At 33.4% G+C, this 23,821-nt stretch overlaps 2 protein-coding genes and 1 long non-coding RNA gene across 3 annotated transcripts; 1 reads left to right on the forward strand and 2 right to left on the reverse strand.

The window, feature by feature from the left end:
• Nucleotides 1-1,981: 1,981 nt before the first annotated feature.
• On the reverse strand, nt 1,982-3,690 carry LOC120130748. The gene is made up of 3 exons (XM_039147909.1): nt 3,609-3,690; nt 3,386-3,448; nt 1,982-2,326 (listed from the first exon to the last, which is right to left on the reverse strand). The coding sequence occupies exons 1-3, from the start codon at nt 3,627-3,629 to the stop codon at nt 2,021-2,023; spliced, it is 390 nt and encodes a 129-aa protein (XP_039003840.1). The 5' UTR covers nt 3,630-3,690; the 3' UTR covers nt 1,982-2,020.
• LOC120130750 lies at nt 2,232-21,834 on the forward strand. The gene is made up of 3 exons (XR_005516856.1): nt 2,232-2,365; nt 3,805-3,807; nt 21,823-21,834. It is a non-coding gene; the product is annotated as an uncharacterized LOC120130750 (long non-coding RNA).
• On the reverse strand, nt 16,539-17,147 carry LOC120130747 (classical arabinogalactan protein 4-like). Its single transcript, XM_039147908.1, has 2 exons — nt 16,611-17,147; nt 16,539-16,576 (listed from the first exon to the last, which is right to left on the reverse strand). Exon 1 carries the CDS (start codon nt 17,027-17,029, stop codon nt 16,631-16,633), a length of 399 nt encoding a protein of 132 aa, XP_039003839.1. The 5' UTR covers nt 17,030-17,147; the 3' UTR covers nt 16,539-16,576; nt 16,611-16,630.
• Nucleotides 21,835-23,821: the final 1,987 nt, after the last annotated feature.

Raw genomic sequence — 23,821 nt, forward strand, 5'->3', positions numbered from 1 at the left:
CATCATAGTTTTTTATTGACTTTTTTTAATCTAAATATCACTAAAACAAAAATTAATATTAAAAATAATATTTGTTTTATAATATTTTTATCACATAAGATAAGAGTGTGTTACGTGAAAAACGTCTTTGAAAGCATACCTTACTAGACACGTCTTCTATCTACGTGGAGAAAACAGAAGAATAAATTAAACCAAATCATCAATAGTCAATATTTAAGGAGGAAGTAATGTAGTTATTAAAAAGTTTAGGATAAATACACATTTATCCTTGATATTTTTATATTTTATTACTTTAATTCTAATTTTAATTCAAATAAATAAATTTCATATTCAATTAGACGGTGAGATGAGTCGCTACCGAATTCAAATTTTAGATAAAAAGAGAGTGCGCCAAAGCCTAAATCACTCATCCAAGTCCTTTCAGAATATATTGCAATATACCAGTTAATAATAGGAAAAAGAAAGTAAAAATTCTAATGGGAGTATTCAAATATACGACTCTAGCTAAAGATGGGAGCACGTTGCCCACTAAATCAAATCACATAATTGAATAAAATCTATATTAATTTCTATATATTTCTTAATTTGTTAATGGTAAAAATAATGAAATATTATATATATATATATATATATACTAAATTATAATTAATTAATAAATATTTATTTATCTTGCGGTTTGAGTTATTACCTAATAACTTCTGGTGCAAGCAATTTATTCTCTTTAAAATTGTGACAGAGAATTGATCAACTCTATACGAGGATTTATTTGGAAAAGCCTGGATGCTCATGATATTGGACTAAGGTTGGTTGGCATCGAAACTGCTCCCTAAAATTTGAAGGAGGCCTTGTTCTGCCGGAACAAGACTTGCAATTTCCAGTTGACGAAGAAGATACTTGCGAATGGAGGTTCATTGTAGGTTGCTTGAGTGCATGTTTATGTTATAAAGGGCAAGGTTTGAGCAATGAGGCTTACCTATCTTTGTTGTTTTGGCAGGTTTGAGAAAGTTGTTTGCCATGCATAATGAAGCTTACCCGATCTTGGCTGCTTCGGTAGGTTTAGGTACTTTGAATGCTCGAAAGTTGTGGTTGGAGATTAGGGTAAAAAGGGATAAAGTCTCATGGTATAAATTGATTTGGCTCCCACTTCACGTGTCTAAATATCCTATTATCATTTAGATGACCATCTTGGGGAGGCTTATAATGAAGGACATGCTTACTCGAATGAGGGTTGTGATGGATGGGTTATGCATTCTGTGTGGGAATGATGTAGATATCAGAGATCACCTCTTCTTTGGATGCTCTTTCTCGCAAAAGATTTAAAGGGAAATTTTGGCTATCTACGGCTTGGAGAGGCCCGTGTTTAGGTGGGATCAGGAGTTGGAGTGGACTATTAACTACCTGCAAGTTAAATCTCTCATCTCTTTCATCTTCAAACTTTCTTGGAATGCTTTCATCTTCTCTTTGTACAACATGGGTATCCCTCAGTGAGCTCCTAACTTTTCTTTTAGGAAAAATGGGTCTTTTCTTTTAGGGTGCTCATTTTCCTATAGCAGCTTTGTTGCACTCTTTATATATGAATGCATTTAGCTTATTAAAAAAAACAGCACAACACAAATGTTCAAAAATGAATTAGAAAATATGTCAAATTATTTAGATCGCAAAACATGAAAAATACCATTTTTGGCATTCTTCAATGGAATGTAGCATTTTTTTATGTTTGATAAATTCCATATTTGACTTTGAGTTTTAAGGAAGAAGATCAACATGGTTCCATCCACTAGATATAAGCCTGAAGTGAAAGAATCAGAATTTCAGAAAATTTTCATACATTCAAAACCTCCTTACAAGTCACCCCGGCATTAATAGCATGTGATCGATAAGCATGTGATCGATAAAGGGGTGATGAGCAAAGTTGCACTATATATGGAGTTACTTCAACATTCACAAATAGAAAAACGATTTTTAACAGTCCCCCCCCCCCAATCCATGGTTGCATATGGCCCGTGCAGTATATCAAGATTTAGATAATGTAACCCAAGCTACATTTGCCATGGAGTAAAAGACGATATTTCATCAAGAACGTCAAACACGTATGCTCGCAAAGGCTTCTTCCAGTGCCCTCTTCTTGCTCAACTCTATTATCCATCAGCCTGCTCTTCCACCTCTTTCTGCTCGGAGCCTCATCATCAAGAGCATAGCCGTGCATATCCAGCCCGCTGGCAAGTGGCACAGGTTGTGGTGCCATGCCTATTGGTCGTGGTTGCCCTCCAGCAACTGTTGGTGCATATTGACCTTGAGCACCGACTGATAACCCTGCTTGAGAGCTCTGGCATAGGGCCAGTTTAAGTAAACAAACAATCAATTTGTAACATTTTTGCATGCTGGATGCGAGAAAAAAGAGTCTAAAAGCAATAGAATATAAGAAATTGAAAAGTCCATATGTCAAAGTATCCCATTATTGTTTTGACCAAAAACTGTGGAGAGCTACAGAAGAAACAATATTTGAGAAATATGGAAGCTAAGATTCATCCAATCCAACAATATATATATATATATATAAGTTATCTTGCATCTTCGTTAGAACTTGAGTAAAAGAAATCAAAATGGTCTAAACATAATTTTGAGGAAATATAGAAATAAATAAAGATATATTAGTAATGCTTTGCGAGTCCAGTAAATGACGAAAACTATGGTAGCTGAAAATGTCCAAATCAAAACTACCAGATTGCTATCAAGATATCAAATACATGAAAACTAAGGTTAAGCAAATTAAACGTGCAAGGTACATATTTTCTCTTCTTTCCAGTAATGGGAAACAAAATAAAATTCCTCAAAGGGAAAAACAAACGACTTTGTCAAATAAACGACCATCATCTATCTAAAACATCAAACATTTAAACCAGCTATTAGCCTTATTTTTTTTTTTTTGTTTGAAAGAACTGACCAGATTGCTATCAAGATATCAAATACATGAACACTAAGGTTAAGCAAATTAAACGTGCAAGGTACATATTTTCTCTTCTTTCCAGTAATGGGAAACAAAATAAATAAATTCCTCAAAGGGAAAAACAAACGACTTTGTCAAATAAACGACCATCATCTATCTAAAACATCAAACATTTAAACCAGCTATTAGCCTTATTTTTTTTTTGTTTGAAAGAACTGACTATTAGTTGTTTTGCTCGAGCCCGTTGCAATATGAATAAGGTTAAGAGATTAATTGCGACAACAGTAACTAACAAGATTGGCTGAGGCAGAGTTCTAACAACACATGATCCAACTTGTAAATGATCAACTGATGATGCATGCTTTAATTTAGAAACAGAATTCAACAACTAACGGTAAACGTATAAAAAAAACAAAGACAATAGGAATTTCTCATCCCATCAGTATCGGCCTGTGCAGGAAGTCCCTTGCTTGCTGCCATTGCTGCAGCTAAATCTTCAGCATGTTCATCAAAACAACTTATTAACTTATAAAAACAACTTTTTTTCTATGAAATAGTTTTGTAAAAAGAGAAAGAAAGTGAAATGACATTGTTATGAGCCTCAGTCGATCTCCATGAAGGAGACCAGAGAGAAAAATAAAAAAGGGTTACCAAAAGGTACCTTCCGAGCTTGACTGATCATAATCAGCTCAGCATTTTCCTTCTGATACTTACTAATATGTTATTCAATAGCTTGAATATCAATTCCTTCAATCAATTTAAAACTGCCCAAACCCCCCCCCCCCCATATATTAGTTTGTTTAATAAAAAAACCCTAAAATTTTGGGATATGTCGTCACGGCTTAGTGGTTAAAGAGAGTGTTGATTTCCCTTGAGATTTTGGGTTCAAGTAATTGTGTTTGAGTGTATATTGTTAATAGTTAAAAAAGTTATGAATAGACAACACCTTATAATAATTATGAATAGACAACACCTTGTAATAACTATACGAGTTACAAACATAAATGATTGAGTGGTTAAAGCCGTAAGGTTTCAACTATAAAAATAAATCACTACCAAAATGAAAGTATACTAATAATCGAGTGACCAATTGGATAGTTAACTACTAAAGCCATAAGTGTTTAATGCTCGAATGATTAAAATGAATAATTTTTCTAACGAAATGAACAAATTGAGAGCATTTTTGGTGAACAAAATAAATATACCCTAAAGTTAAGGTGTTAACATAGATAGTTTTCCCTATATATATTAATTATCCATGCCCCAGTTCCACAGCTTCGTGTTGATTAATCTAGACCTACTCAGGTCGCACACCTGATTTTGGTGGATGAGTTTTCCAACAGAAATCTTTTACATATATAATAACTCGAACCTAAGATCTTGCTTAAACGATATTAAATTGTTTACTACTTGAACCAACTTCATCGTTTATTCTTTCTATATATTAACTATTCATAATTGATACTTTTATATGGCTCGGAGCTGAATTTTTTACTCATATACTTTTAAAGCTTAAAAGATTTGGCTGGCATCAGCGTATCATGCCCTTCACTACTCGTAGTCGGTGAGTTTAATCGCCGATCATTTCAAATTTCTTCCTATAAAAGGAAAAATTAGCCTTAATTCATAAACATAGTATTTTGTTAAAAGAGCTGCTTCCAAATTGATACAATTATTTTTATTTGATTGATTGATTTGTATGTTTCCACATTAATACAACTTCCTTTGTTTTGTTCTAAATCAGATAACTTATATTACAAATCATTTGATTTTAATTTTTATTTGATCATAAATTTTTAATTTAATTTAACTATATAATTTAATATTTATTATTAATAAAATAAGCCATTTATATTTAATATTATTAAATAATCCTAAGAAAACGAAATTAGCACTTTACTTAATATATTTTCACATATACAGGCAACTATCAGCATGGTTTACTCTAACAAATTGCTTGAAATTCAATTTTCATTTTCTAACTAACAGATCACTTCATTTCATTAAGATGCTGTTTGTTACGGCTTGCGTTTTGCTCTCTACCTCATCGACAGTCACATGGCCTCGAGCTTGCAAGAGAAACAAGTAAAACATCGATGAAATCAGGGACATATTTAAAAATATTTTTGAAAATACGCACACATGAGTTAACAATACAAAATCTTTTGATGGAACAATTTACAGAGTTGCTATCTAACCAAGTACCGATGACTCATTATAAGAACTCAACCATATCTTGACACAAATGAATCTCTTCCATGTTAAGTTAAAACTTTGAAATCGATCATTAGACTTTACGAAAAAACTGAAAAAAAGAAGAAGCCTACTTTAGTATATGAATTTGTATATACACATTTTGTTGAGAAACTCAATGAATAACGTTTGGTAAATTTCATTCAGATACTCAAACTGCATTACAACCGCTTATATATAGAAGATGTGCCTTCAAGCTTACTTACTCTATCAATTCATAACGACTCCAACATTCCTTAACAGATTCCAACATTCCTTAACAGCTATAGCAACTCACACACACAAAATGCCCATATTAGGAGCACATGCACACATTGCATATTCTAGAATACAATCGTGTATTCTAGATACTCTAATATTCTCCCTACTCTTTTCCTTCTCCTTGATGAAAAATGAACAATTGAATCGAAAGTGCTTATGTTTCCTTCCGTTCACTTGAATCGAAAGTGCCGATGCTTCCTTTCGTTCTTCTTATTCACCTTCATTTCTTTCTTCTTCATCCTCTTTTACAAGGATCCTTGACATTTTTTTTTTCATGGACACTTGGCTGAATTCTTGTTTGCTAATTGCTATTTGGTTGATGAAGCTAAAATTACACTGTCGAGATGCTGGAATTTGTTAACAAAATGCCCCTATCGAATAGACTTCAAATGCCTGCTCTTATTGATCTAACTCTAACCCGTCTTAACAACTTCAAGAAGATAAGCTACAACACTCACCTTGGCCTAGGATTTTTCTTCATCATATGGGGATCATGACTGTCCAGGGACAGAATCAACAAAAAATTCCTCCATTATATCCTCTTGCTCCGAAGAATCAAGCAACATTTCTGAATCATAAGGAAGAAAAGGAGAACCAGGGTAGTTTTCGAGGGATCCTAAATCTCTCAAGTTTGACAAATCTGCTATCAGATCTGTGAGATTAAAATTCCACTGAATCTGATAGAGTGATCTAAGGGAACCTCTAGAATTCCATCTCCATTATCAGGTCCCAGTTGCAATTCTATTGAACTTGCCACATCTGATGTGAAGGCTGAATTAAGTGCTGATGTGTCTACTCCCATCCCTGGCATGTCTGATGCAGTGAAGGGAAAATTCCCACTAGATGCCACTGAAGTCTGGCTCACAAGCATTTCATAGGTATTCTCAACAAAAGAGTTGCTCTGATACCATGTTGAGAAACTCAATGAATAATGTTTGGTAAATTTCATTCAGATACTCAACTGCATTACAACCAGCTTATATACAGAAGCTGTGCCTTCAAGCTTACTCTACCCTATAACAAATTCATAACATACTCTAACATTCCTTAACAGATTCCAAAATTCTTTAACAGCCATAACAACTCACACACACACAATGCCCATATTAGGAGCACATACACACATTGCATATTCTAGAATACAATCGTGCATTCTAGGTACTCTAATACATTTAAATTTTAGATAATTAATTTATATATGCAAATGTGTGTTCGTTGTTGATAGGCTAAGAAAAATTTTGAAAATATTATTAAAAATATGGTTTAGTATTACATTTAATATTGTGAGTAGTATTCTCTTCCAAACAAGGGAATTGATGCTTTTCCTATCATTTTCCTTTTCAGTTCTCTAATTTATAGATATAAAGTGTCACAAAAATCTTTAGAGGAGGCTTTGATGGAAGAACAGGCAAAGGTACCAATCCACCCTTCAAATTTGATGGGATGGGGATTTGTTGTTTTTCATGGACCCTTCACTACGTTAACATCTACGTGTGCTTGACCACAAAGAGTCTACGGACATTGACAAAAACGAAGCTACCTAGTAGATGCATACACGCAAATGTAGTCCTCCTTTCATGGAAAACTAAATTTCTCCAATCTCATGACTTCACATGAAATTTGTGGAAAATAAATAACCCAAAATTCAAGCTCTCGCCATTGATGGAGGACTGATATTCCACAAAACACAAAGTAAAACAAGACCAAATTCTCCCTTGGCTTTCATTTTCCTCTGTTTTTTCTCACAATGTTTTATGGACCTAAACCAAAACCACTATGTAATACATTGTAGAGACAACCATCTTCCACCGTCGTAGCTTCGGCCACAAGTGCCGCAACCAGCACCGCCGGTACTGTTTTAAATATAAGAGACGAAGTTTACCAGTTATTTTCTTCGGTTCTTGAGATGATTTTTTCCTCGATGAAGATCAAATAATGTCATATTTAGATAATCTTAACCCCATATGGTACATCAACAAGATCGGTCTCAAGCAATCAGTCATCGATTCGATCGCAGTTTTTAGGTATAAAAAAGATGAAGGATTGATTGAAGGGACTGAGTGTTCTGTTTGCTTGAATGAGTTCCGAGAGGATGAAAACCTTAGGCTTTTGCCAAAGTGCAGCCACGGTTTCCACCTGACTTGTACTGATACTTGGTTAAGGTCGCACCAAACTGCCCGTTGTGTCGAGCCCCTGTTGTTTCGGATGCCATGGTTGTTCAAACCAGTACGTTGGAACCTAATTCCATCGGTTCAAGTTCGAGCAACGAAACCCTGGTCGAAAACAATATCGGAGAAGACAGAACTAATGAAGAATCGAGAACCTGTCCGATTGAAGATGTAATTCAAGCGAGGAGGTCGCTTTCGTTGGATTTAACTTGTGCCCTGGATATAGCTTGTGAAACAACCGCAGAGCATAAACATTGTGGTAGCTTAGACACTGAATTAGAGCAGTTGAACTATTGGAAGGGAAAGATTGGTGTGAAACGAAGCACTGGAAGTTCAAGCATATGAAAGTTGCTTTATCCAAGGGGCCTGTTTCAATGAAAAGATCATTCTCTTCTGGTGGAATTTCGTTGTTATCCTAACAAAATAGAAGCTAAGGATCGGTACTTCCCTTGTGAAATCAAAGATTTTGCGGTTTCTAGTCTTAGTGAAGTTAGGGTTCGAGTTATAGGGTGATTGGCTAAAATCATCTTCACGACTTTCATTAGCTGTGACTGTGAGTTACAGTTTCACTAGCTCTTTTCTTTTTTCCTTGTACTAAAGAAGTAAATCATTCCATCCTAACTTGCTTGTATTAAAATTCACTGTTTTCCTTGTATGTTATCATATCAAAGTCGTTACTGAATATTATATGTATATTCAGAAAATGGCGGTTGGCAGAGTGGCCATTCCCCACTATCTACGGTGGTGCTATGGGTTGAGTTTCGGTGCAACCACATTCTCAAATGAGCCGCATCCATAAATATTTTTCAAGAGCCGCATCCATAAGATATGACTAATATATCCTTTCAAATCACCAAAACGATCACTATTTTAAAAATTCTTTTATTGATCAAAATATAAAAGATAATTCAAACAATTTAAAATCCATATCAACGATAAAACCAAATACAATTAAGGCTTTAGGGTCATTCACGTTCACTAAAATATTCATCATTCGATTTTGATATCAATAAGTTATGCACTTGAAAATGTATTTTAGTATTCTAAGTATACAAATTGTCTCGACTATATAGTGTTAATTTGTTGAGTCTTTCGACTATTAAAAATTATAAAATGGTTACTCAACTATTAATTATATTCCAAATTCATCATTTTTCTATTAAGAATTTGACGACAGTTTGAGTTGGATGTTAATCTGTTGTTTGATATATGATAAAATTTAATCTCAGAATCTCAAAAGACTATCATATCTCAAATAGTATATTAACATCAAACTAAGGCCATCGTTAATTTTTCTATCTAAAAAGGATGCGTTTGGAACATAATTAATAGTCAAGTGACCATTTTATAATTTTTAATAATCAAGGGTGTCACACCCCAAAGTTGGAGCAAAATGTTTCTTAAAGTTTTAAGGGACTAAATTGCCATTTCATAAGAAATATTTAACTTATTCGTAATAATGGGAAATCTTCGGGGGGTTAAAGTTTAGTTTACCCTTTTTATGTTAAACCAACAAAATATTAAGTAAAAAATATTAAAAATATAGGATTTTAGAGGTTTGAAATCAAGACCTTTAGACTTACACATATAGGTTTTAACTAACTCTACTAAGGTAATGTTTATGTTTTATATTATTAGAAATGCTTTTGAACCAAAATAAATAGGTTTCAAGTAAACCAAACTTCACCCAGTTCCGAAAATAACTCCCTCTTCTCCCCTTATTTCCGTTGAAGCCCCAATGCTTACCGTTGCCATCACCGTTCATCAGTCTTTGACCAACGGTGGCTTACACTACAACCACCAAAAGCTCTGGCCACATCGCGAACTCAACCATGACCACCATTCACCCAAAACCCCGGTGGTCGGTTGTTATAGCTTTTCGTCGTTTGTTGCGGGTAAGCATTTGAAGCTTCGACGGAGAACTAAAATGTTCTTCGATTTTGTTGATTTTCCCGTCAATCTCGACTGTCGTGAGCCACACGACTGCCACCACCGTGCTACTCCGAACAGTTTCAATCAAAACCCAAGTGGTTGTGTCCCTTGCCGTCGCTTTGCCACTACCCCTCTGTCGTTCCATCGAGGGTAAGTTTTTCGATCCATTTTCCGATTGTTTCTCATGATTTTGGTTGCTCATTTGACTTGAAATTGAATGGTTATGGTGTGGAAATGAATCAGGAGTAATCGGTCACCCTTAACCGCCCCTGTCGACTCGGGCTGAGTTAACTCGGGTTAAGTCAACTCGGATTAAGTAAACTTAAATTGATTTGACATGTTGACTTTGACTGAACTGTTGACTTTCACCCGACTGGTGACCTGGCCGTTACCTGCCCAGAGTTGACCATTGACTTTGACCAAAAAGTTAAATTTTTCGAAAAGCCATATTTTATATTTTTTAACGTCCTGAGTCCGAATCTGAAATCCATTTCGCCAAATTCGAACCTTATAAATTGTTTTTAGTGTTTTATCGTCCGATTTGAATAGTTTCCTCTATTAAGTTTCGTTTCTGACGTAATTCGTTTTGCCTTGTCTTTGAGATATTACGGGATGTCGAATTTAAGTGCGAGAAAAAGCGAATGAAGTTTAATTGGTTGAACGATATGGCACAAAAATTGAGGTAATGCATTACTACTTCTTGCATGTTTTAAGGAACACGTTGGTATGGGATGCATGAATAAATATTATTGATCATTTACGTAGTTAAATATTACTAAACTCGAATCGGATATGGTGTAAAGTTAGTAAACTGAATATGACTCATATGACTCGTATAAAAAATTGGAAGACTGATAGGAATTAAATTCCAAGTTCTGTGATTAAGTGATAAAGCAATCAATCTCATGATCTGTAAATTTTGATTTATCTCTTTAAAGGTTAAATGTCAATAATACCTGGATGAGAAATTATGAAAATACTTTTGCTAGGTAAAATTATGAAAATACCTTTTTTGGTAAAAAGACAAGAATTGTCCCTAAAAGTGGAAAAATAAATCTAAAAAGATATATTGATCCGATTAAACTACTGATGTACATGCAAAATGCTAGTTTTGCATAGAAAATCCTAGATAACCGATTTTTAACCTCCAATTTGGCAAAAGACTTAGAATTTTTGGTTTTTGGATAAAACTACCTAATAAATAAATTACTAGAATGATTCATATTTTGAATCAAAGAAAATGAACTGATATACCCTTGAGTTTTAAAATGATAAAAATTCCCTTAAACCATATCGGGACCAAAATACCTTGAGCTCCAACCAAAATAACCTCGTGTACTTAAATGATCTAAATTACCCCTATGACCGAGAATTAGATGAATGTCATTGGATAAATTTTGACAACACCGATAAACCTAAAGGTTGTATCGTCCCTAAAGGTTTAGAGCACGACCCAATCATGATGGACATTCTTGATAATGTTATAATACAGAAATAAGTAATATTATCGGGATACCTGTTCGTCTCCTTGAGATCCGATTAATGATGTCTCCAAAGATGATCAACTCAATTAGTACCATCAGTGTTTCAAAGTGAATATTCGTGGATTACGTTGGTCCAAATGATTCACAAGTATCCAATGTTGAGGCCGATGAGTTCGATTTGATTCAAAATTTTGATATTTTAGTTTAAAGTCTGAATACTGCAAGCCATCATTTAACCATTTCAAATTAAGTTACTAAGAATCCTTTAGGAATCATAATGACTAAAATATCCCTGATGGTATGAGTAATGGAAACACCCTTTTATATTCGAATTTTAAATAATTCTAATGTAGGCTCATAGATACATTTATGATGCACTCGAAATCCTAAATGGTCATGAAGCATCAATTTTTGAATGTATGATTAGATTCGTTAGTAATCGAACCCTTTTAATAGGGATCGCATATATAAAGTTCCATGTTTTCCCTAAATCCTTTTAGTAATCGAATCAACATACTGAAGTTCCATGTTTTCCCTTCCTGGTAACTATCAAGTCCCTCTCAAAGACATCTGAATCCTCTAGTGTGTTCCTTATGCACATAAATATTATTATCTGGTTTTAAAAGTATGAATATAATATTTGAAATAAAAATATGGTTTCTGATCTTTGGTTTATGATATTGGATACATAGCTCTTGATTCTGATATTAATGGTTACTGATTACTATCTATATAATATGATTTTTATTAGAATACTTTATGGGTAGGATTTTGGAGTCTATGAGGTTCAGCTAGCTGGTAATTCCTTACGGACCTTACAGTTTGGAAAAACTACATATTGGTGTTCGGTTGGAGGGAACAATCTCTTAACTCTGTTTTCTTATACAAAAATATTTGCCTATCATTTTTGATGTTACTGATTACTGTTAAATGATTTATATTGGGGTATGTCTGGGTAGTTATTTGGAGTTCTGAGGTTCAACTAGTTGGTAAATCCTATCTATTCTAATAATTTTTATTGGACTCTTATACCCATTGGGTATATGGTAAGTCTTTATAAATGCAGCTGTGGGGAACTGCATTTTGGTGTACGTGTGGAGGGTATTACTGTGTTTTAAAAATCTATTTTACTAAAATAAACTACAAATCCTAGTTTTGTTGGAATACACTAGACTTCCCAACTCCATCTTCTGAATTTGTCTCTCTTAACGTTCTATTTGACTTGTATGTTTCCTTACTGTTACCTGAAGATTTAATTAGTGAGACCTCAACTCTTCATTATGACATGTATATGCCTGAATAACTATGAAAATATCATGCTTCCATATATCGGCTTGTCCTTTTGCTTCATTTGGTAGTTTTGTATTACTAAGATTTCCAAAGCTCACTTTGTCACTCACCATTTCAGGTTAAACAATCGTTCACGTGCAATATCGACACCAGTGTGAGAGTTCTTTAGGTGTTGCTTGCAGAGTATAGTACAGTTGTAATTAGGGGACATGTAGGTCTCATTTTGTATATATATCGGAGTCTGTAACTTGTTTTGAAATTGTGTGTGATTGAATTTTGATTTTAATTTGTGAATGTTTTTTGAACTAATATAATATATTTATAAATTGTTTTATGATTTGAAATGATTTAACAAAATTTTTAGTTTTTGAATTTTTATCGTGGGTCATTCTGGTGACCCTAATGTGACATCTCAGATCGGTTCGGGCAGTAACATCCTCAATATCGGGTTAGTAACCAAATTGAAATATTTCAGAATTTGTTGGTCAAAGTAAAATAGTTGCATAGTTCAATGATTTTTTTGGGGATATTTCCTGAAAGGTTTTAGTAATTTTTCAAGGAATTAAAGGGCAAAATGGTCAATTGACATTAAAGATATTTTTTATCCCCTTTAATAGTAGATTAAAACGTGGGAAGATGAAAATATTTCTTCTTCTTCCTCCTCCCGTAAGAGCTCAAAGGCAAAGGTAAATTTCTTCTTTAGTTGATTATTTGTTCAATTAAAGGTTGGTTTTTGATCATTAGATGATAATTAAGCTTAAGGAAAGCTTAATTTGTTCTAAAACAAAAAGATGAAAGGTATATGAGAGATTAAAGATTTTGTGTTCTTGAATGAAATATTGAAATAGAGTTGATAAGTTGAATTTGACTTGTCATCGATGAGAATAAGAAGATAGAAGTGATAGAATTGAAATTAGAACATGTTGAAAATTTGGTATGATTAATGATTTCTATATGGTGAATAGAATTTTGAGGTTTAAGATGAAATAAATGGATATAAATTAGTTAAAGTATGTATATTTGAGTTAAGAATAGAAAAGTGAATGAAACATGAAGAATTTAAGTTGTTATAGTGATTTTTCATGCATGAATAGTGATTTTCTGGGATTGAACAAAAATTTCATATTGTGCAGGGGGTACAGATTCCCCCTGGGGGGTATCGATTCCCCCTAAATGAAAAATGAATTTTGGTTCATTAAACCGGCTTAAGTTATCAACATCAAGTTTAAGGTTTAGGCTTCTGATAGTTGTTTTGAAATGTTATATTTATGTAGATATAGAGCCTAAACGAGTTCTGGAACAATCAAAGAATTAGGATCGAATCAAAGCAAGACTAAGGTGAGTGCAATTTAATTATACGTATGTTATTAAACATACATTAGCTTGCGATGAGCCAGTGGCGGAGTTACTATGGTAAGAAGTGACTCCTAAAATGTTATATAGTTGATGGAATTCTTATATGTGCATGAGTACATGAAAATAGGTATATATTATTGTATGTGATTAAAAGACCAATAAAATGAATACATGTATATGTCTATAAAGTAAGTGCATTTCTACATGTGATTTATGTGAATACATGTATCTATGAATATGTTTGGTATTATTACATGATCATAAGATATAAACAATTTGATAAGTGATATGTGAATATATGAAATTATGAGACAAGTGAGTAAGTGCTTAAGAAATATAAGCAATGAGATAGAGGACATTTGAATCAAATGGAAATGATTTATGCATAAGTTTATATGTTATTATATGTGCTATGTGATGTATATATGAACAAGAGGTGACATATGTGCTTATATAAAAACATGAGAAACGATATAAGTCATATGAAACTATCTACGTGAATACATGCACTTGTGATACATGTGATATGATATGAGATATACGGTTACACATACATGTGGTATGTGACAGAAGAGAAAGAACAAGTGATATGAATATGTGAAATGATAAATAAAAATGCTCATGTTATATAATACGAGAGTTATAGGTATAGTTTGGCATGCCAAGAGTCGAGGGTCTACGTGGTCCTACGGGACAATTCTACGTGGTCCTTCGGGACATATATGTAATTCCGTGGAACATGTATGTTGTACTTCAGTACAATTATTTGGTCCATTGTATTATGTATATGGTTCTTAAGGACTGGTCCTTCGGGACATATATGATATGTGGTCTTTCGGGACATTTCTACGCGGTCCTTCGGGACAAATATTCAATGCCCCTAGTGGGAATTTATACGAGCTGTGGTGACAACATTAGTGCACAACCTCAATGTACTCACATACCTTCAGTTCTCACCAGTGTACCATGGGCTAATAAAGAGATAATATCAAATACAATATATATATGATGTATATGTTTGTTTTTATGATATGAAATGCATTATATGAATTATACGATGTTATGTGTGTTTTGTTATGAAATGATATATGTGTTCCATGATGTATATGGAAATGTTCAACATATGCTTATATGATAAAAAGGAATTAGTGATAATAATATGATTACTGATAAACATGTTCATGATAAATGTATATGTGTGCATTGGTTATACAATGGGAGATATGCTTTTATATGATATGATAGTATATGCAGATGTATGTTTTTGTTTATATGAAATGATATATGATTATAGTATATGTTTTATATGCCTCACTAAGTCATCGACTTAGCGTGTGATTGTTTCACGCGTAGGTTCCGAGAAGAGGAAGATTGATAAAAGTTATGCAAGACAGGTCAGTTCTTCCTTTCCAAAGATCAGATCAGAAAAGAAATGTATAGTATGTATTTTGTAATAAGGATAGTGGTTGGCATGTAAATAAAGGATTAAATCCGATATGTTATAATCGGTTTTGTAAAATCATATGATTGAATTTGGTAATGTTTTAAATATGTATATGTAAATGGTAATTTTATACGAATGAAACCTCATATTTTTTTTATAAATTTATAAGTATTTTATTGAAGTATTGTAGTAGTACTGTAGTAGGGTATCGATTCCCTGTAGCAGGGTATTGATTCCCTATAGCAGGGGAATCGGTTCCCCTCTTTGAATCTGAAAAATTTAACATTCGGGTACTGTAGTAGGTATTATTCATCACTGGTTCTTACTGTTCATACGATACTATTCATACGTATTTTACTGTTCATAAATACGTTTTTGATTAGAAATTTTATACTAAACACAATTTAATAGAATATTGTGGTATTTTCCTAAAATGAGTTCAAATGTTTTGATATTTTGTAAGAAAAAGGTTTTGAAAAGTCAATGTGACATCTCGGACTCGTATTCGGGTCGGATACGGGTTGGGGTGTTACACGGGCCACACGTATAAAATTGGGGGTGTTATAGAGGGACTAAACAAAACAATATCTTATAGTGTAAAATTATTTTATAACTTTTAATAGTCAAAATATTCAATAAAACAATGTCATATAATCGAGAATTTTTACTTAACCTTTAATAGTGATAAAATATAAAAGGTATTGATACTCACCCTGATATTAATTTTTTTTATCAATACTCGACTATGATATTAATTTTTTTTATTAAATTCAACCTAATGATATTAATAATTTTAAATTAAATTAATACTTGGTAATGCATCATTCAATTATGGTATCAATACTTGCATCTCGTTATTGATATCAAGGGATCAATATTCTTGAAATAAGTACCGATACTCTAAAAAAAGTTTAATTCAACTTTTAACTATATTATCATACTATAGTTATTGTATGAAACGATATTTGAACATCTCCAATGGCTATTATACATCATAAAATTTTTCTTTTTTATTTTATTTTGTATCACGTTACATTGTCTGATTTAGATTTAATTCTTGAAGATTACCCACTTTTTTTTATTTATATTCCATTGTCAAATATTAAAAGTACAAATAAAACTGAATATATGAAGTATGTATAAGATAGAAACATGAGAAATTACAACTTTTTTTTGGCGTAGGAAAGAATAATAAACTGTTTTATTCCAGTGCCATAGATATACACCAGCTCAATCTTTACAATCGTCCGATCTCACGAATGAAACCACATGTCAGCCCACCCAAATAATAAACCATCAAGACCCAAAATAATGGAATCATAATTCAAAACAACAACAATGCATAACAAATAAATTAAAAACAAAATAAATAAATAAAAAGAGAGAGAAAAGAAAATCTAAGACAAATGAAAAAGAAGAGCAAGAAAACTTGACCCTCGACAAGCATGACCGAAAATCCCATGAACAGCCCCCAAAAAAGCAGGAACTCACTTTCTTAAGCCAGAAGGGCGGCGAAGAAAGTAGCAGCGACGGTTCCAACGACGAAGACACCGTTGTTGGAGGCGGCGGAGGGGGGAGGGCCTTGGTCAGCCGAGGGCCCGGAAGTCGGTGCAGTTGATCCCTGTGGGGTGAATGCTGTAGGAGGGGAGGAGATGGAAGGAGAAGGTGAAGAAGCGGATGGAGCAGGCGAAGGGGAAGTGGTGGGAGATGGGGTGGGGACAGTTGAAGGAGCTGGCGAAGGTGTTCGGGACGGTGTCGGAGCGGGTGTCGGAGTCGCCGCAGGCGGTGGTGAGGATCTCGGAGGAGCAGTAGGCGGAGATGTTGGCGCCTGAGCCATGCAAGCGGTGGCCAAGAGACCCAACATCATAAAAACCTTAAACATTGTAGAACTCATATTGCAAAAAGGAAAAAGAAACTTAAAAAAGCCTTGAAAATAAAGGAGAGAAGTTTATAGCTTTGGGAGTGAGGGAACTGGGAAGGGCCGAAGGGAATATATATATATCAAACGTAGAAGATGAGAGACAGATATGAATATTAATAAAAATGAAACCAATAATGTAAAAATATTCTTTGTAAAATTATGCATAAAGCAACACATATTTATACATGCAAGCACATCATGGTCTTTAGCTTAGCTGGTTTCTGAATAGTTTCCTCTTCTTTTCTTTGAAGTTCCTTCAAGCCGTAAAATCTTACTTAGCCATAAGGACTATGATTTTGATGCGGTAAATCTCTACATTTTGGATTGGAAAAAATCTAAATTTGTATTTAGTGCGCCGATTAAGGTAATTACAAAAATGAAAATACACGAATATTAGCATCCGTCTGCCGGTTGTTTAGTTGGTAAAACGTCACTTTCTTACGAATATTTTTTGGGGAAAAGCCAATTTTGGTAGCCTTCTTTCCTTAACAGGCTCTTCCACCGCGTTATACTTTTCAACAGCTTCCCTAAAATAGTCCTTGATATTACTCTACTACCCTCCCTTCTAGATCCAAAATAGTCGTCGCTTGGACACGTGTCGCTACACTAGTGGCTGTTTAAAGTCATTTTTATATTGTTTTTAATAGGGTAAAGTACACAAACGGTCCCGATTATAGAGTATTATTTTGTTCAGTCATTCGACTATTAAAAGTTATAAAATAATCTCTCGATTATAGAATGTTATTTTATTGAGTCATCCTACTATTAAAAGTTTGAAAATGGTCATTTAACTATTCATATATTCCAAACTCATCGTTTTTCATTAAAACAATTGGCGGTTCTCTAAGCTAGGCAATAGTATGATAACTGAGATATGATAAAATTATATTTTAATCATGTTTATAGCACCGTCGTTGCTTTCAAACACTGTCTTGATGGCATAATATTTCAAAAACTGGTTCGACGTCATAATATAGACGAAGAGTCAATCCACAAAATACAGCTCAAACGATTCGATGGTTAAATTTTATCATCTCCCAATCAACAGTTAATGTTCAACTTAGACTATCACTATGTTTCTAACAATAATGATGAATTTGGAATAATTGAATATTCAAATAACGATTTCGTAACTTTTAATAGTAAAGAGACTCAACAAAACAACATACTATAATTGAAGGACTATTTTATAATTTTAATAGTTAAGAGATTCATTAAAGCAATCCCTAGTTGGAGGATTACTTGTGTACTTTATCATTTTTAATAATATAAGTTTGTAACTAAAAGTTAAGAAATTTTTTAATGCACCGTACAAATTATAAAACTTCAAACGATTTGATGGAGTCTAATCCTTGGTTTCAGTACAAGTGTCAAAGTCACTGCGGCCATGATTTTCACTTAAATTATTTTTTTAATTGTTATATAATAAAAGCATAAAAAACTGTTAAAAATCAATTCTAGAATCTGATGTTAATATGATTAAGAAAGCCTTATTTTATATCAATCAAAGGTATACTATGCATTAAAAGGGTTTAAAATGTTGAGATTAAGACGTTTAATGTTTAAAATTACCACAGTTAAAAGTTAAAAAGTTTATTATATACAATTTGAAGAATAATTTAGTCAAAAACACGTTCTCCAACTCGAACTAGAAGGGAAGTGACCGTTTTGGTGGAGATAATTGAGGAGAGAGGAAGACCAAAAAAGTTAAAAATTAAAATAACGTGTTCCAATTTGTGCGCCAAACTGTGCATTGACTTCTTATCTTGCGCTACCACAACGTGGAAGGGAATGCAGAAAAACAAATCGTGGAAGGTTTTAGAGGGAGTTTGATATAAACACGGCGATGTGTTTCAAGAAACCGTGTTACTGGCTTTGTTTTGACGACAAGTGTGTTTGCTTGGCTACAGTGGACACGTGGTAAGCTTGGAAGATGTTGTATGGAATAAATAGGATCAACCTAGGAGAAAGAGTAAAAGTAATCGATTAATTGTATCTTAAAATTTAAAATTATTATATATTTTATTTATATATATATATTTATTAAAAAATTATTTTTATTGATCTAAAATTTTATAAATTTATTTTTTTTCAAAAAATTCATTGGTTAATATAAAATTTTATATCTCACCCTAAGGTTAAACTTTGATGAGGATTACTAGTTTAAAAACCTCCAAAAATTATTTTTTGGAATAATACCTCAAATAAGATTATTTGGAAAAATACCCTTAAACTGCACACATAAGACTACCTCGTGTCCTACAACAGGCGTGTAAAGGCATCGCGTTATATAGGGCGTAAGTCTCCTCTAACGTGGAAACAATTTTCAGAGAATGCAATTTAATATTTCAATTAATGACCTCACATTCTGCGTGATGCTAGGTTCTAGAGATATTGAAACGTTTTGGAAATTTATCGAGTGTGATATTTAACATACCTAGCGTTATACATAACGTGAGGTATGTAGTTTTCCAGCCAAAATCGCAAGTGTTTATAAGCATGTTTGAGGGGTATTTTCGGGTAGTTAATCTTATTTTTAAATTTATAAGATTAGAAGCGTAGTAATGGAATTTATCTTTTATTTGAAGCCAATATCGACACATACGAGATACTATAAGCGGGTTAAAAATCGCATTAAAAATGGTTTCAAAGCTTGTTTTGTGCATGAGGAAAATGCTAAAATCGTTTGATAGACATATTCAAGGGGTTTTTTTTTGGGTAGTTAATATGAAAATTTTTGTAATTTATAAGATTAGAGGCGTAGTATTCTAACTTATCTTTCAATTTAGGGTAATATTGGCATAAACGAGACATTGTAAGCGGGGTAAAAATCACGTTCAAAATGGTTTCAAAGCTTGGTTTTCTACATGAAGAAGAAGCTAATATGGCTTGATAGGCATGCTCGAGGAGTATTTTCGGGAAGTTAGTCTGAAAATTTTCATCATTATAAGATTAAAGGCATAGTATTGATACTTATGTTTCAATTAAGGCTAGTATCAGCACATACGATGCATTCTAAGTAGTGTAAAAATCGCGTTCAAAATGGTTCGAAACCAAAAAAATGGAAAACGAACGAATATATTTTGTTAATTACAAAAGTAGTACATAATTTTGGCTCTCATGTTATATCTCTATGTTCGACTAAATCCTCATCACAATAAATCCTAGTCACATAATTAAAATAATAATATAATAAATATAAAACCAAAAATTAAAATAACATAAATCTCAATAGTAGAAAATATAATTAAATAAATATGATACATAAATTGCAAATTAAACAATATTTTCCACTGTGTTTGATCCTAGTTTTGATGGAACGAGAAGTTTTTTGAATCTCTATGTATGAGGGAAACCCTAGGTTCTAGAGTGGATGTGTGTCATTTGTTAGGCCAGTGTCACCACAAGAGTATGTTACCAGAAGAGGATGTCTTTTTAGAAGTTTCTCGAGTGGATTTGATGGAATGAGAAGTTTCCTGAATTTCATGTACAAGGGAAGCCCTGGGTTCTCAAATGGAGGTGTGTCATTTGTCATATCAGCGTAACAAGTGATAAGAAGATGATGCCTTTTTAGAAACAACAAGTTTCTCGAGAAAGTCATATTACTCGTGTTGAAGAAGGTTCATGAGACAGACGAGTTTTGATGGAGAGTGATTGGGCATAAAAACGAAGTTCAAAAACCACGTCCACGACTACAACAATAGCTTTTCCCCTCCAATTACTTGTTTATTTGGATCTACGACTGGTTTGATGGAAGAAGAGGATGCCACCAAAAGAGGGTGTCTTTTTAGAAACGATAAATTCCTCGAGAAGGCTAGTTTGCTAGTGTTGAAAAGACTAACGAGTTTGATGGAGAGTAAATCAGGTATAAAAACAAAATTCGAAAATCATGCCCATGACCTCCAATGACATTTTTGTTTAAATTAACGATCGGTTTGATGGAAGAAGATGATGCTATTAGAAGAAGATTCCTTTTAAGGGCGTTATTAAATGAAAAATTCTCATGTTCATGTGAAAGGTGGTTTTGATTAAACAAAAAGTTTCTCGAGAAGATTATGTTTAACGGAAGAAATGTGAAAGATTTACTCATAACCTTTAAAAGGCCATGCCCTTATAAAAGACATCCTCTTGAAGTGGTATAACTTATATCACCGATATTGACATAATGATCTCTAAGTTTCATGCCAAGTCATGTCACCAGAAGAGGAGCCCCGTATAAGTAGATACCCTATGTTATAATTTAGAATGCCCCCAGAAGATTATGCCTTATATAGGCAAGGACCTTACGCTCTGTAAAACATATTTTTCATTGAGATTCCTGACGTGGTAGAGACATCACATTTTGTATAACGCAAAGTCCGCAGAGATTCCTGACATGGCAGTACCATTGAGATTCCTGACTTGGTAGGAACCTCGCATTTTGTAGAACGCGAGGTAGACAGAGATTCCTGACATGGCAACACCCCTAGCGTACATAGTTTATTTGAAATGTCAATGGCCTCACGTTATGGAAGGCATGATATTCGATAATAAAAATATATATAAATACGAATGATAACCATATTGGATGGATAGCTTTGTAAAAAAATTAATGGCAAGATTTGCAATTTTGTTCTATTTCGGAACTTATTTATACACTTTACTCAATGCCAATATCAAGAAAGATGAGTTATATGATTTGATTTCAATGGAGCTTAAAGAATCTACAACACAACAGATATCTTCGTTGCAAGCGAAAGTTCCCATTTTTTAGCCCACCCCTAAAGCACATTACATGTTGATCTTATAAAATGCAAGTGACATTCGGAAGATGTTTAGGGCTTACACATGTGTCATTGGTATGAACTTCGAGTTGAATGTAAAATTTGAGGAATAAACATCTTCATCAAGTAATACAGAAGCAAGTCGGTTGTCACAATACTAAAAGGACAAAGAGACAGTTTTGCTACGTTACGCTTGTAAACATCGGGATAAAGAGCAAATAATTGAGGAACTAAACTTAACATCAAACATTTCTATAGACTACAAAGAAACGGAAACAAACTCATCTTCTATTCATTTCAACTAACCGAAACTTTGTGTAGTTGTTTTATTTATTATGTTAAATTAGTATTATAATAAATTTCATAAAATATGATAGTTCCCAAAGTACTTATGCATCGAACCAAACAACTAATTATCATATTGTTGAAGGATAACTTAAAGAAACTAATAATTTAAACAAGTTTTAACATTATATTTGATTCAATTCGATGATTTATTTTAAACAAAAAAGCTACATTTTTTTCAAATACTATTTTATTTGTTTTTACTAAAACCCCAAACTACACAGTTTTCACATTTTTTATTTTTATGTTTCATAATTTTTTAATTCATCTCTCGAATTTGTTCGCTACGTTATATTGGTAAGTCCTCATACTTATTCTATATTTCCATCTTTTTATTATGTTCTTCAAGTTTACTCTTATGATCCTCAACTATTGACTTTATTGCCTTATTTACCCACTATTCCTCATCTGAATACAAGCTTGAATCCCAATCGTCAGTGTCAGAGTTGAAAAACCCAAAAAGACTTTGGGACCCTATTTACATGATTTTTAATATCTCAAAGACAATGTGAGGAGATAGAAAGACTTTGGGACCCTATTTACAGAAGTCCTCGCACCCCTACATGCGCATTTTTTAATAGGTTTCATTTTTCATAAAACATGAGATCCACATGGATTTCTGACGTGGATGGATCTCACGTTCTACCACATGCGAGGTCTTTTATTTTGTATTAAAAATATTCGAAACCAAAAGTTAAGTGCAGTACCATATCTATTGTATTTTATTTATCTGGTTAATTAAATATATTTTTACAAGTTCGATTAACTAAAAAAAGAATTGGAGTTCAATTAACTAAAAAATACAATAAGGTTGTTTAAGCATTACATATTTTTCATTTCAAGAAAAAAAACTAATGATGCATATGTTTACCCGTACCACATCGTGGTAGACGACGAGCCCGACAAAGATTCATGCGAATCAATTTATCTTCATCGGCATCACCATCATACAATCGCTACCACTACCACTATCATCATCGCTATCTACATGTGCAATACCACCATTGACACTTGGACTGAGACTGGTGTAGAACATGCTTAATACCACTAACACTTGGACTGTCATATCCGAAGTCTATTGTTAATGATGGTACCTAAAATATTGATGGTGGAACAGATGCAAACGAATATGAAGGATAATTTTGTTAAACTGGCACAAGAATGAAATAGGGAGGGACAACCACTATCGGACAGGAATGAAATGCGTTGGTGAAAAAACCTTCATTCGGAGGTGACATATGTTGAAATGTTGAATGAGTCGAGTGGGTGAATGTATGTGGTGGAACTAGTATTTGATGCTCTGCTACTAACTGTATAGGTGCTTGTGTCATTTTTGCTGACGAGGATGTAATGTGTTTCTTCTTCTCTAACTTGATTCCCTGCCACTTTTAGCACCATGTTGAGTCAACGGACGTTACGTCGGTGGGCGATTTTGGGGAGACATAAATTTCTCATGCTTGCTCCTCTTTAGTCAGTATACGTGGCTTCTCATATTGTTCATACCACAACACGTAATCATTTGAAACATTGTAGTCGAAGATGGGTTGACAAACATGACGCCTATTTAATCTTGTCATCCAGTGTGTCACTCATTCCGCATGATGCATCTCCCAATTAACATCTGTTTTCCCCTGTCACGTTATGTGATGCAAAGCAT

Source organism: Hibiscus syriacus, unplaced genomic scaffold (assembly GCF_006381635.1).
Source record: "Hibiscus syriacus cultivar Baekdansim isolate YM2019G1 unplaced genomic scaffold, ASM638163v2 tig00110548_pilon, whole genome shotgun sequence".
In the NCBI taxonomy this organism is placed as follows: domain Eukaryota; kingdom Viridiplantae; phylum Streptophyta; class Magnoliopsida; order Malvales; family Malvaceae; genus Hibiscus; species Hibiscus syriacus.

What these genes read in the sequence shown, in the direction of transcription:
- LOC120130748 (XM_039147909.1), bottom strand. Translation starts at nt 3,629, where the DNA reads ATGATCAGTCAAGCTCGGAAG. An exon ending in TGATCAGTCAAGCTCGGAAG is followed by an intron (nt 3,449 to 3,608) that starts GTACCTTTTGGT and finishes TTTGATGAACAT; the next exon opens with GCTGAAGATTTAGCTGCAGC. An exon ending in CTGCACAGGCCGATACTGAT is followed by an intron (nt 2,327 to 3,385) that starts GGGATGAGAAAT and finishes GCCCTATGCCAG; the next exon opens with AGCTCTCAAGCAGGGTTATC.
- LOC120130747 (XM_039147908.1), bottom strand. Translation starts at nt 17,029, where the DNA reads ATGAGTTCTACAATGTTTAAGGTTTTTATGATGTTGGGTCTCTTGGCC.